This window comes from Psittacula echo (genome assembly GCF_963264785.1).
Source record: "Psittacula echo genome assembly, chromosome: 1".
Classification (NCBI taxonomy): Eukaryota; Metazoa; Chordata; class Aves; order Psittaciformes; family Psittacidae; genus Psittacula; species Psittacula echo.
This window is the reverse complement of record NC_137735.1, coordinates 167,735,728-167,749,184: the sequence shown is the minus strand read 5'-3', so window position 1 is coordinate 167,749,184 and position 13,457 is coordinate 167,735,728. Positions and strand designations below refer to the sequence as shown.

The 13,457-nt window shown below is 56.2% G+C and overlaps 1 protein-coding gene across 1 annotated transcript in view; it reads right to left on the bottom strand.

Moving 5' to 3' along the window:
* Window positions 1-7,740: 7,740 nt before the first annotated feature.
* The window catches only part of SHANK3 (SH3 and multiple ankyrin repeat domains 3), a gene marked incomplete at both ends in the record, with an annotated part of 299,554 nt that continues 293,837 nt past the window's right edge, over window positions 7,741-13,457 (bottom strand). Inside the window, one exon of the mRNA XM_080626849.1 lies at window positions 7,741-8,284. Within this exon, the coding sequence (XP_080482975.1) occupies window positions 7,741-8,284 (544 nt within the window). The remainder of the gene's footprint in view (window positions 8,285-13,457) is intronic.

Here is a 13,457-nt window from a genome sequence, read left to right as displayed (position 1 = left end):
CCCCCCTCAGCCCCACAGACGGCCAGAGACTCTGTCTGACCCCCAACCAGTTGCCTTGGCCCCCCCTGCACATGTTCCAGCCCCACGGGCTCCCCCCCCATCCTCACTGCTTCTTGGGGAGCCAGGGGCCCAGCCGTGCACCATGACTGGGTATCGGGGGTGCCCCCAGCATCACCCCAACCACGGGGGTGCTGCAGCCAAGCCGCGGCACTGGGGCAGAAGCTGCCCCCCCCCGCATGAGTGAAGCCAGCCTGAGGGGGGCCACAGGAGCGGGGACCAGCTGTGCCCGCACCACAGGGATGGAGACACTGGGGGTGAATGGGGTTGGGGAGGCTCAAGGAGGTGAATGGGGCTTGGGGGGGATTATTGGAAGGCTGGGGTGAGCATCTCCAGCCATGAGCCACCCCCAGTCCATGGTGTCCCCCTGCATAGTGGCAATGGCACCTCCCACCCCTGGAACAGCCCCCTAAGAACAGCCCCTGCTCCTCCATGACCCCTGGGGGGACCCTGGTATGGCCCCTCCTGCCGCAGTTCCTCCGCCGGTGCCCCCAGCCCCTGCCCACCACTATCCCACCGTCCATGGGGTGCAGGACCCCTGCTTGGGCTGTACTTGCACAGCGAGAGGCAGACTCAGGGCGGTGCTGGAGCCTGGCCAGTGTGGCAGAGGGCTGGTGGCCACCCTCGCCCCTCGCTGCTGTGCCTGGTGGTGGTTTCCTTTGCTTGCTGGCCCCGTGTGTCCATCTGCCCAGCGCTCAATGTGACGGTGACTCCACGCGCTCAATGTCCCGGTATTTATCTCCTAACTCTAAGACCAGGAGGAGCCCTGAGCAGCTGCCACTTGCCCAAACCCTGGTTCCAGGTTCTCTCCCCTCACCGCCTTGTCATAACCCACTTGGTCTTTCAATAAAGTATATGCTTGGTGTGACCATGAGGCTGGGGATGCTTTATGGGTCCAATGGAGGAAGAAGGGTGTGCAAGTGCAAGGTGCTGCCAGGGCAGAGGTGTGGCAGGGCATAAGGAGGGAGTGCAGGAGGAGTAGGGGGTGCAGGCTGAACAGGAATGTGTGCACAACAGGCACATGGGGTGCATGAGCGTGTGCAGGAGGCACAGGGAACAGAGGGTGCGGGCACATGCACACCCTGGCATGCGTGTGGGGTCCTGGCCCATGCTAGCGGTGATAATGGTGAAGGTGCTGGTGCCACCGCAGTGGCAGTGCTGCTGGTCACAGAGGTGGGAGTGTCAGGCTTGAGGACAGCACAGGGGCTGCTGGGCTTCAGAGGATCGGTGTGGGGATGTTACACCCAAACACCTTAATTGGAGCCATAATTCCCGTTTTTAAATGTTCAAATGAAATTCACAGAACCACAGACTGGTTTGTGTTGGGAGGGACCTTAAAGCTTGTCTGACTCCAACCCACTGCCACGGGCAGGGACCCCTTCCACTAGAGCAGCTTGCTCCAAGCCCCTGTGTCCAACCTGGCCTTGAACACTGCCAGGGATGGGGCAGCCACAGCTTCTCTGGGCACCCTGTGCCAGCGCCTCAGCACCCTCACAGGGAAGAGCTTCTGCATAAGAGCTCATCTCAGTCTCCCCTCTGGCAGGTTAAAGCTATTCCCCTTGTCCTGTCCCTACAGGCCCTTGTCCAAAGCCCCTCTCCAGCTTTCCTGCAGCCCCTTTAGGCACTGGAGCTGCTCTAAGGTCTCCCCTTCAGGAGCCTTCTCTTCTCCAGGCTGAATCAGCCCAGTTCTCTCAGCCTGGCTCCCAGAGCAGAGCTGCTCCAGTCATCACAGCATCTCCGTGGCCTCCTCTGGACTTGCTCCAACAGCTCCACATCCCCCTTGTGCTGCAGCACCTCTTCCTCCCTCAGACACTGTTTTCCCCAAGGCAAACATGGTGTCCGGGTTCCCTTGCAGCTGCCAGCACTGAGTGAGGCTTCATGAGCTTCCCTCAGCTCTTGGCACTTCGTTGCCCGGTGTCACACAGATGGGGCCCCGGCGCTGACTGCCAGGCAGTGGGTGGCCACTGTCCTCAGGGTTGTTGAGGCCCCATGGGTGTGACGGAGCCTGTGAGACTGTAGCCCCTGGCGCTATCCCCCAGACCACCACGGCTGGTTTCACAGCATCACTTGCCCACGGCTCTGATGACCACTTGTTGGTGATGCCCATACATCTGTTATGGTAGGGTGCAGAGGGTCCCTGGACGGCAGCCCTGGTCTGGGGGCTGCTGGAGCTGACAGACACCACAGAACAACACGGAGCTTTCTTATAAATTTATTACATAATAATAATTAATAATAATATAATATAAGAAACATAGATCTCTGTGGGGTATGTGTATCACAACGTCAAGGGCGGGAGGTGAATGGCCACACCTCCATGACTCCGGAGAAGGAGAAAACTCCTCCGAAAGATCCATACAAAATAAGGGTGAAGTCAAACTGACCCTGTAAAATTAAAAACAGAACAAAAACCCACAGGTGATTCTGTCAGGGTGAGAAACAAGTGTGGATGCTCGAGCCGTGTGTGTGGCCGCACGCGTGCGTGCGAGGGTGGGAGCCGGTGTGTGCACATGCAGTGAGTGTGAGTGCGCCCGGGTGACACATGCATGCGGCAGTGGGCGCTGCCCACGGGCGAACTGGAGGGAGGAAAACTGCGGACGGACGGAAAACCGCGGGAGGGAAGATGGAAAACTGCGGGAGGAAGAATGGAGAACCGTGGGAGGAAGGATGGAAAACCGCGCCGCACTTTGTCGCTGGATGGAGACGGGGCTCGGCTGGCAAAGCTCCTCACCACCAGGAACAAAGTGCGCTGGGTTTTGGTTTCTCTTCTTTTACAGTCAGAATTACAGACAGGAGCTGATGGAGAACAGGGTTGGTGACAGCGTTAGTCTGGACAAAGGAAAAATACCAATAACTGTTAAAAAAACCCCCTTCAAAGCCCCCCCAAAAAGAGTGGATCCCTTTTTACAGAAGATAACCCAAGTCATTGAGAAGCCATGAGAATCACAGTAACCGCTGCACGGTCAGTCCCGGTGCCACTGGGACAGTGTGGCCGAGGGCCGCAGGCTTGTGGGGTTGGTTCCTTGCCCGCTCCCGCTCTGCCTTCTCCTGGATGGCTTTTCCAAATGAAATGTTTCACTGGGTCTGGAGATGTTTGGAGCGGAGATGCCAATGAGGCCAGCCTAGGTACAGAGCCCGGAAAGTGTTATCTACACAGGGAAATCTGCTTCGCTTCAGCCAAGAAAATCAAAGTAAAGCAGCAGGAGCTGTGTTAGTGGGGCATGGTTCTGCTGGGGGGTGAGAATGGCCATGGGAGAAGATCTTGGCCTTTGGCCATTGGGCAACCCAGGCTCCAAAGGCCATTGGGCCGCCCAAGGTCCAAAAGCCACTGGGCAATCCTGTAACCCCAGTAAAGGCACTGCGCTGCAGGGGCGAGTGACCTGACCATGGGTGCTGCAGGTGTGTGGGACATGGCCACCCCTGAGCCGGTGGTATGAAGGAGGTGCGCTCGGGGTGCATCGATGGGCACAGGATGGGGACCCCGGTGCTGCCTGGGGATGATGCCATCACCAGCGCCCCGAGCCCATAATTATCTGGCTCTGCCATGGGTGCAGGGGACACGGGGAAGGTACAGCGCTTGTGGGAGATTGATGAAGCTGATGAAGCTGGTATAGGGGAGCAGGTTTGCGGCAGCCCCTGGCAGCCCCTGGGCAGTGTGGTTGGAAGTCGCCTTCTTTCATGTGAAGCCTGACTGGGACGAGCCGTGGTGTCCCCCGGGAGCCAAGGGAACACGCAGTGTTTGCCAACACAGGTACGGCTGCAGCTGCTTGGTGGCGGAAGCTGAGGTGCACACGGGGCGACATAGCCGCTGACTCTGCCATGGCAGAGGGTGCATCCACCATTTCCAGCCCTTGCAAGGAGGATCGAGGCAGCAGAGGGGATCAGGGAGGGGGAGAAGGATGAAGAGGAAGAGGAGGAGGAAGAGGAGGAAGAAGAGGGCTCCTAAGAAATGGCAAGAAGGCGTCCAGCTTTCCTTGTCCCAGACCGAACTTTCTGCAGAAAAGTTGCACTCTGCAGACTTCTGACCTCTTGCAGTAAGAGGCGGGTGCAGGAGGGTCTCTCCTGATAGCCCCCAAAACAGCTGCTGAAGGGGCCAAGACCCTGGTTCACCCAGCGGGAACCCGCCGGGCAGCCTGCACTCAGGCTCACACCATCACTTCCACCACCAGTGCTGCCGGGAGTGAGGGTCGTGCTGAGGGACCACAGTGGCTCCTCAGGGCAGCACCCAGCGAAGCCTCCCACCATCCCAAGGGGACATGTGGGGCAGACAGGCTGTGGGGCTGCACCAGGACACGAGGACCTCCAGGGTGTCTGAGGGACACCGGGGTCTCTGGGGGCTGCTGGGGTCTCCGTTACCTGCAGGTAAGGTGGGGGAAGAGTCAGCAGTGCGATGGGAATGAAGCAGAGCAGGGAGGTGACAGGAGGTGGTGGGACAAGCTGGCCGGGTGGGCAGGGGGCGAGCCATAGGCAGTGCAGAGGCTTGGCCCTTGGACACGCAGAGGCTGCAGCCAGAGTGGGGTCACCACAGGCTCTGCAAGCATGCAGCAGCCATGGCCAAAGCCAGGCAGGGATGCAGAGGAGCCAGATGCTGGCATTTCGGAATGTGCTAGTGCTGCTTTGCCAGGCAGGAAGCTGGAGAAGCTGCATCAGCCAGGACAGCTGAGCTCTGGTTGCAGGAAACAAGTGACAAGTTCAGTTCATGGCCGGGGGATGTGAGAGCAGTGGCTGCAGTGGTGGCAGTGGTAGGCGAGCAGCAACTGTGCTGGCAGCATGGAATTTCTGTGGGCCCATGCAGGACCATGCCAACAAGCCCTTGTGACTGCAGAGTGCCTGGTGATGCCAAGTGCAGGCAAAGGAGCTGGAGCACTGGAGGGTGATAGGTGGGTGCATGTGGCTGCATGTCCTGCTGTGCATGTATCTGCACATGCTGCTGCACATGCTGCTGGGCACAGGCGAGGCATGCAGGGGCTGGTGGAGGGGATTCAAGGCATGAAGGCACCAGGTATGAGCAGGATGGAGGTGGGAGTTGTGCAGGAGGGATGAAGGTGCCAGCTATGAGGAAGGTGCATGACAGGGCCCAGTGGGGTGGATGGAGAGGGTGCGGTGCATGGTCGGCAGAGGGGTGATGGGCTGGGCAGGGAGGTGGAAGGGGCAGGACTGGGTCTGCCATGTCCTGTCCTGCTCCAGGTCACGCAGGGCAGTGGTGACACTGCCAGGCTGGGGTGCAATGGGCACAGCAGGTAAAGTGAGTGGAGGGGTTGGGCAGACACAGTGGCTGCTGTTGCCATTTGGGCGCCTCTTAGCTCACCGGGTGATGGGCCCTGAGGCCCGGCATGCCCTGGGGCATAGATCGTGGGCTGTTTGCTCACCAGTCCAGCTCGGAGCCGCTCTCACCCTCCCCAGGCTGCCAGGTGGCAACTGGGGAGATGGAGAGGCCCTGAACCCAGAGGCCCGGTGGCTTCTGGAGAGTTCTGAATGGAGCCGCTTGGGCACACACCCAGCAGGAGTTCAGGGAAAAGGTGATGGCACCAGAGCGTTCCAGGATCCATTCCAGGGAGGGTCTGGTGGACTGGCACCAGTCAGGACCCATCCCAGGGAGGGCCTGGTGCACTGGAGGGGCTGCCACCCCCACCCTGGCCCTTTTCCCTGGCTGAAGGTTGTAAAGGTTTGGAAATGTGTGAGGGTCAGAAGGAACCTCCTTGTCCTTCCCTCTAGCACCAGAAGAGTTAATGCCTTTGTGGGGGACTCAGCTTTTTGGGAACACCAGTCACCAAGCCAAAGCCACCTGCTCCAGAGCTGGCTAGGTGAGCCCTGGTCAGCCCTAGCGGATGGCACAGTGAGGAGGGGGCACGTGGGGCACCAGGCACCACATTGGGCACAGGGACGCCGCCTCTGCCAGCACCATGGCTGGACAGGGTCACCCGGGGTCCTCCAAATACCTGGAAGACAGAGCAGCTCCTGCCAAGCCCAGCTTGACCCGGTGCCCCCATGGCCATGTCACCACTGGCCCATGGTGTCTCCAGCCTGGCCCTTGGACCCCAACAGAAGCTCTGGAGCAGCAGTCCCAGGGCACCATGGTGACCGGGCTGGTGGTGGAGGACAGGGCACAATGGTGGTGATGGCCAACGCACCCGCTGCCGCGTCTCTGCCTTGGCAGGGGTGGAAGATTCGGTGTGTCCCAAAAACCCAAGTTGAGTTTTATGTTTCTAAATCACTAAAATCCCGAGTGTCCGGAAGGAGCTGCTGGGGGTTGTTTTTTTTGTTTCTTTTCTTTTTTAAAAATACTTTTAACATTCATTCAGTCGCTAAAAACTGCCGGTGCTGCGGGCGCCCCGGGGAGGGGTGCGGGCACCGCTTCCCAGCATCTCAACACGTCTACAGATAGAGATTAGGAAAATTATAACAAAATCAGGTGGCTCTAAGTATAGATATAGATATATAGATATTTGTTCTCTCTTTTCAAATATATAGCTGATTAAAAAGATGCAAAATAAGGATGACTAGGATGGAGCGGGAATCCTGTAGTTCAGTATCATCTCTTGTAGGTCATCAGCTGCTCTCTATATAACTGCATGGAGATTAAATATTATCCATCAACGTGTCCCCCTTGGAAACAAAGACCCCAAACCAAGAGGAAATAAAACATCTCCCTCCCCCCACCCCCCTACTGAAGGTTGGCAAAGCATATTCTGCTGGATTCCCCACCAGCCTCCCTCCGCCATCCCCAAACATGCTTCTATCCATGCGGTTTCAGTCCCCCTCTCAGCAGGGCGCCCGAGGGCGACCGGCAGAGCAGCAGCACAGAGTCCAAGGGCTAGAGTCTCTTAGGTGGGAATCACTCCTTGGGCTGCTCCTGACGTGGCTTGGCACAGGAGGGAGCAGGTCTGGATGTCACCACAGGCGTCCACCCAGCCACCGAGACCTCTCCACAATGGAGCCCTTCCCATCAGCAGCACCAGTGGGATGATCCAGCTCAGCCAGATGCCTCAGACCCCAGCAGGGACTGGGGCCACCACCGCAGCCATGGTGCCTCTGGCCTCCTCTGCTGAGCCAGCACCACCTGACTCCTGCAGCAGCCCCTGCTCTGCTGTGCCAGCTCAGAGCAGCTCGGGGTCTCCATAGGCCACCCCGACCTGTCCAAGACATGGCACAGCGGTATGCACTGTGCACTCACCGCCCTGCCGTACCCCAGCCTGCCTATCACACTGGGCAACACAGCCAGCACTAGGCCTCCACCAGAACCTTGTCCCTAAGCAGGGGCCCAGCTCCTCATGGTGCCACCGGCCTGGCCCCACTGCCCACCCCGACCGAGTGCTGCCTGTTGGCCACATGGAGCCTGGGCTCAGCAGCACGCGGTGCCTCAGCCGCGCTGGCCACCAGCGACGCCCGCAGGAAAGAGCACATCAAGCGATATACAGGCCAGACTCTCTGGGAGGAACAGAAACGAGGATGTATTTCATGCAACATTCCTTGTCCTGAAGGCGTCGCCAGGGCCGAGCGGGGGGTTGGCGTGTGCATGGCACACCGGGGCGGTGTGGGAGCGGGCAGGAGCCTGTTGGCTCCGCACCCTTCAGTGCAGTGCTCAGAGTAGAAAGAGAATCAAAGTGGGTTTTATTAGTCTAGTAGAAACACCCCCCCACCCCCCACAGTGGCTCTGGAAGAGGCCAATGCTGCCAGGGACGGTCAGCTGTCTACAAGCTGCTTGAGTGCCCGCTCAATGTTCATCCGGTGCCCGACCCGGGTCACCCCCAACTCCACAAAGTCCTCCTTGGTGAGGGCAGGCAGGTGCGTGCCCTCTATTTCATGGTCCTCAAACTTGTCTCGGTGCTCCACCAAATTGATGCTTTCCAGCCAGTCCCCGACGTCGTACTTGTTCCAGAGGTGGAGGGGTTTCTGCATGAAGGGCCGAGGCGGGTGCAGGGTGTGCAGGGGTGGCCCTGGTGAGGGGGACGGGGATGGGGAGCGGCTCCGGGCACTCACACTCCTCACCACAAAGCGCACCTCCTTGGGCTCGTGTGGGATGGAGAGGCTGGAAGATTTGAGGATGGTGGGAGGGGTCAGACCATAGGGCCGGACGGTGCTGAGGGGCTCTGTCCGATCCAGAGCCGGCTTCACGGGGCTGGGGGTACGTCGCGTTACAGGGTAGCGACTGCCAGGTCTGACTGTGTAGGTGGTCCCGGAGCTCCGCTGGGAAATGGTGCTGAGTTCTCCTAAACTACTGAAAAGTCTGCAGAAAGAATGGTACAGCGAGAGAGAGGAGAGAGCAGAGGGCAGGGGTGAGGCCGAGGTCCCGACACAGGAGCACACACACACAGTATACATGGGGCAGGCTGGGATGGGGGGGGGATGGGGGCTCTGCAGCACTCAGGAGACATGGCAAGGTGCACTCCAGCCAAGACATCCTTGCCAGCCCTGCCAGGGCTCTTCCGGAGTGGGTAGAAGAGGTTCCAGCCAGCATCTCCAGTACCTCCAGTTCCTGGCCAAACCTGCCCTAACTGCCATGGCTCCAGAGCCCATTGAGACTCACTGGGGAGGAGCGTGGCTGCACACAAACACTGGTTGCAGCCTAGGAACATGTACCTTGCCCTGCCCCTGCTGGGCAGCAAGAAGCTGTGGAGGAGCTGCACCAAAGCCCACTGGCCCAGCTCCCACCAGGGATCCCCATTTCCCCTCTTGCTAATGCACCACCACCAGCATACTCGGGTCCTGCTCCGGACCTGAAGCAAAACAGTGCTCCTGAGTACATAGCCCCTTCCTGGGACAAGAGAGAACCTTCTGGCACATTCCCTGTGTGTCCAACCTGCCCTTTGGTCTCTTGGCTGTCAGCAGAACCCTAAAGATGGATTGAGCATCTTGGTGCAGGGTTGGTGCCTGCTCCTGTCCTGTCAATTGGTGTGGCTGCCCCATCCCTGGCAGTGTTCAAGGCCAGGTTGGATGGGGCTTGGAGCAAGCTGCTCTAGTGGAAGGTGTCCCTGTCTGTGGCAGGCAGTTGGAACCGCATGAGCTAAAGCTCCCTTCCAACCCAAACCAGCCTGTGATTATAGAATCACAGTAAGTAGGTAAGGTAAGTAGGGAGGAAAGGGAGAAAGGCCCTGCTGCTTCAGGGTTGTGCAGCCTAAGAGGCATCACTGGGATTGGGCTGGTTATCACTTCACTGAAGAGTCCACAACCACTCATTTGGGTCAATTAATGTCACTCTGCTCATCTTCCAAACTAATTGATCAAATACAAGTCCTGCAGCAATCTGGCTCCAGAATGGGACGTTGGTTACCGAGCACAAGGTCCCCTGGGCTGCCTGCATGGTACCCTCATCAATACCCCGGCTCCCTGCCACCCTCCAAGCTCTTCTCTCCCCTCTCAGGTCCTTCCTTCCTGGAACAAATGGACACTCTGGAAACCTGCTGCTGGCAACAAGAGTCCAAGGGCTACAGTTAACAGCACATACCCGCTGCCAGTGATGCCACATCACACAAGATCCACACTTTTGGAGATGAATAAGCACGTGTGATTTTCAAGAGAGATGGCTCCCACAAGATGAGCTGAACATGAATATGAACATAAAGTTCTGTTCATAGTCTGTGGGCTCAAGCGCACTTCCTCTTACTTATTTCCCTGCCACCCTGGCACAGAAAGCAAGTGGGTTATCAAGTAGCATGATGGCGAATCACATTTGGGAAGGGGAAGAGCTGAATGACCTTGAGGGCTGTGGCTCAAGAACAGACAGTACAAAGTATAGATCAGAGACTGGCAAAGGATCTTCTGGAAGATTTGGAGAGAAAGTTCTGGGTCTGGTCATGGACCCCAAGGGAGGATGGCTGGGAGGCACTAGCGTGGCCATGGAAGGGCAGAACAAACACTGCCAAATCTAAGGAGGGTTCCTTACAGATGTACGGATGCAATCCCATTGCCACAGGAGACACTGCTACACTTCATCTGAAATTCTGAGCAGTTCTGGTCACTTACGTTGGAGAAAGGTCAATGGGAACAGGAATGGCTGCAGGCACAGCAGCTTGTGTGCCAAAACCTTGTTGAACCTGTGCAGGGTGGGACAGAGGAGAAAGTGCTGTTGGAATCTGTGAAAGAAGAAGAGAGATGTGGCCAGGGGGTACCAAGACCAAGACCTGCAGCAGCCTCACATGAGCGTGCTCCTCACTGCAGGGTGGATGCTCAAAGGCTGTTGGCATCATGGGCCTTGCAAGCGGTGGAGATGTTGGTCCCACAGAGACCCACGTCTCGTGCAAACTGTGCTGGAGGGCCTCCCTGGTTCTTCTTTGTTTGGTGGTTTACAGGGCCTGGAAATGGGCTATTCCTGCTCTTGGGAAACGGGGTGGCTGGAACCACATGTGAGAAATCAGCTTCCAGGGCTGAGTGTCCTCACAGTAATGAGGCAGAGATGTCACAGCAGACCCTTTCGGGCACAGCTGGTCAGTGGATGTAACCTGTAGGTCTGTTCTCCTCTGCAGAGCACTGGATTGGCCACTGTGGTGTGCGGTTGGCAAGGTACTGTTGGCTCTTAACATCTTCAGCAGTGCAGTTCTGCCAGCCATGTGTTATTCTGCAGACAGTCTCTGGTGTCCTGTCCAGTTCTAGATGCTGACCTCATTATAGGCCATCCATCTAATTAGTCAGCCACAGGCACTTCATCCTGCTAGGAAGCCGGGTCAGTTTTTCTGGATGTGAACCCTTCTGAAGACTCACACATTACACACAGCAATGAGATCTGCCTAGAGGGTTTTCCTGGATCACTGCTCTTCTTCGTTGCAGGTTCACAGAATCACAGAATCCCAGGTTGAAGGGACCTCAAGGATCATCTGGTCAAACCCTTTCAGGCAAAGCATGACCTAGACCAGATGTCCCAGGTTAGCGTTGGTTTGTCATGTACTTTGCCCAAGGAATGCACACTGACGGAGACATGCACTAGCCAGCAGTAGCCAAGCTGAAGCCAAGTGCTGCTACCTCTCAGGACGTTTCTATTGAGGACTTAATCTTTGTCAGGTTTCCTGAACACGGTGGTGTTGCCCACTTCTCCTTTAGGCAACGTCAAGTCAATGTAACTGGGGAGCTTAATAAGAAAATTAAGAGAAGAGAAGGCTCAGGGGAGACTTTCTAACAGTCTTCCAATACCTAAAGGGGACTAACAAGAAAGCTGGAGAGGAGCTTTGGGCAAGGGCCTGTAGGGACAGGCCAAGGGGAATGGCTTTAACCTGACAGAGGGGAGACTGAGATGAGCTCTTAGGCAGAAGCTCTTCCCTGTGAGGGTGCTGAGGTGCTGGCACAGGGTGCCCAGAGAAGCTGTGGCTGCCCCATCCCTGGCAGTGTTCAAGGCCAGGTTGGACACAGGGGCTTGGAGCAAGCTGCTCTAGTGGAAGGTGTTCCTGCCCATGGCAGGGGTTGGAGATGGATGAGCTTTAAAGTCTCTTCCAACCCAAATCAGTCTGGGATTTTATGAAATGCTTCTTACACTTCCCACGGCTGGAGGTGCTCCAGCTGGGCCTTAGAAGACCAGCAACCCTGAGATAGTGGGATTGCTAGTTGCCACCAGCTCTGTGAGTTGGGTCATGGCAGCTCTCATCACCGCTGTAGGACTGCCTTTAAGCTTGTCTTCTCTGAACACACAAAATCCAGGCTCTGGCAGCTCTGGGCCCCTGTTGCACACAGCCTGGTCCTGCAGGGTGCCAGCACCAGTGGTAGGTCGGTTGACTGGATTGATTCTTCAGTGTATACAGGAAAATTACTCTTCTGAGACACAGAAGCCAAGGCCTGACTTGTACACCACAGCACATGGGTGGAACTGACTGGAATCAGCAAAGGGGGAGAATAGGTTCCATGGGAAGCAGTTTCACAAGCAAAGACACATCAGTTTGATGGAAGTGCTAAGCAAAAAAAGAGATCTGTAGGACAACTAATTAAGCCTTCTGGGAACACTTTTACTGACAGGCTTAAAAAGCAGATTCCTTGAATGAGTCATTAATGGATAAGGATTTTTCCTTTGAACTCGTTCAGTCTGAATGTCTTCAGGAGTAACAAAGGCAAGGGCAGATCCAGCCACAGAGGGAACATGCTCCTCATCACTCCAAAGAGAAATGCTTTGCTTTTGCTCAGTGAAGTCTTTTGTGCTCTTGGCTTCCAAGCGTGCTCATCCTGGGCTTCAAAAGTGTCCCCACTGCTTTTCATTAGAAGTGTGTGAAGTACTCGCCTCCTGTTATGAACAACCATCGCCTGCTGATGAGTGAGACACGAGATTGCTCTCGAGGATCTCCACTACAGCTCGGCACCCCCAAAGGCTCCAATGCAGAGCTCGGCCTATCTGTGACCAGGCTGTGCTTTAGGGATGGGCTGGGGACTGATCCTCTCTTTGCTTGAAATGCAGATGGACACTTGGAGGTTCCCTGCCTAGAACAGTGCCTGCCCAGATGACATGACACCACTACAGTGTCTATTTTGAAAGGATTTTGACTTCCAGAATTGCCTGAGAACTGTCCCTGAAAAGGAAGGACAAGGGAGAGGAGTGCAGAAAGAAGAGAAAGTCTCTGAACAGTGCACAGAACAAGACCAGAAGCACTTGTGCTACATGTCACTGTGGACATAACACAACTGTCAAACAGGACAAACTCACTGGCATGAGCTGGATGCTCTCACAGGCTGCTCTGCAAGTGAGAATGGTGTCAGGGAAGCAGCTCCAATCCCTGCCCATGCCCTGGTGCCTGCTGACAGGCTCCATTCATACGAGTTTTCTCTTGTTGGCCAGCAGGTTGAGGGAGGTGACTGGATGAGTATTAAGGTCCCTTCCAACCCAAACCATTCCATGAGATGATTCTATCATTCTATGGGATTGATGGGCTGGTCTCAGGCAACATTTGCCAACCTGCTGCTCTTCTGTAAATGCTCATTTTTGGCAAGAAATCTGTTCCTGCCTCTCAGCTGAAGAACCCAATGAGAGGATAAGCTTATCCCAATAAAGAGAGCCCACAGGGAGAGGAGTGCCCAGCAGTGCATGAGGCTTATCTGAAGAACTGCTGAGAACACAGGTTTTTGCTGAAGGTGGTCTAATTTCCTGCTGTCATTTGTTCCTCAGGACTCGGCTTGTGCAGCCAGCACTTTCATTAGGGAAGATAAATCTGGCACTCCTGAGTTCTCCTCTTTCACAGTAGAAAAACAAAGGAATGCCACGAGGGAACAACTGCAACCTGACGCAGACAAGTGGGGTTAATTGTACCCAATGTACTGTTCCTCCTGAAGGGAAGGCAGAAACTCCACCAGTGTTTGGAGGGCTGATGAAGCTGAAGAAGCTTTGGAAGAGCTTATCTTCAGATGAACAATAGATTGTGCAAACCAGGCAAGAACTGCTCAGTTTTGTACCTCTAAGGGCTGCTACAGTTCTGTATGGAGTCTCCTGAGCA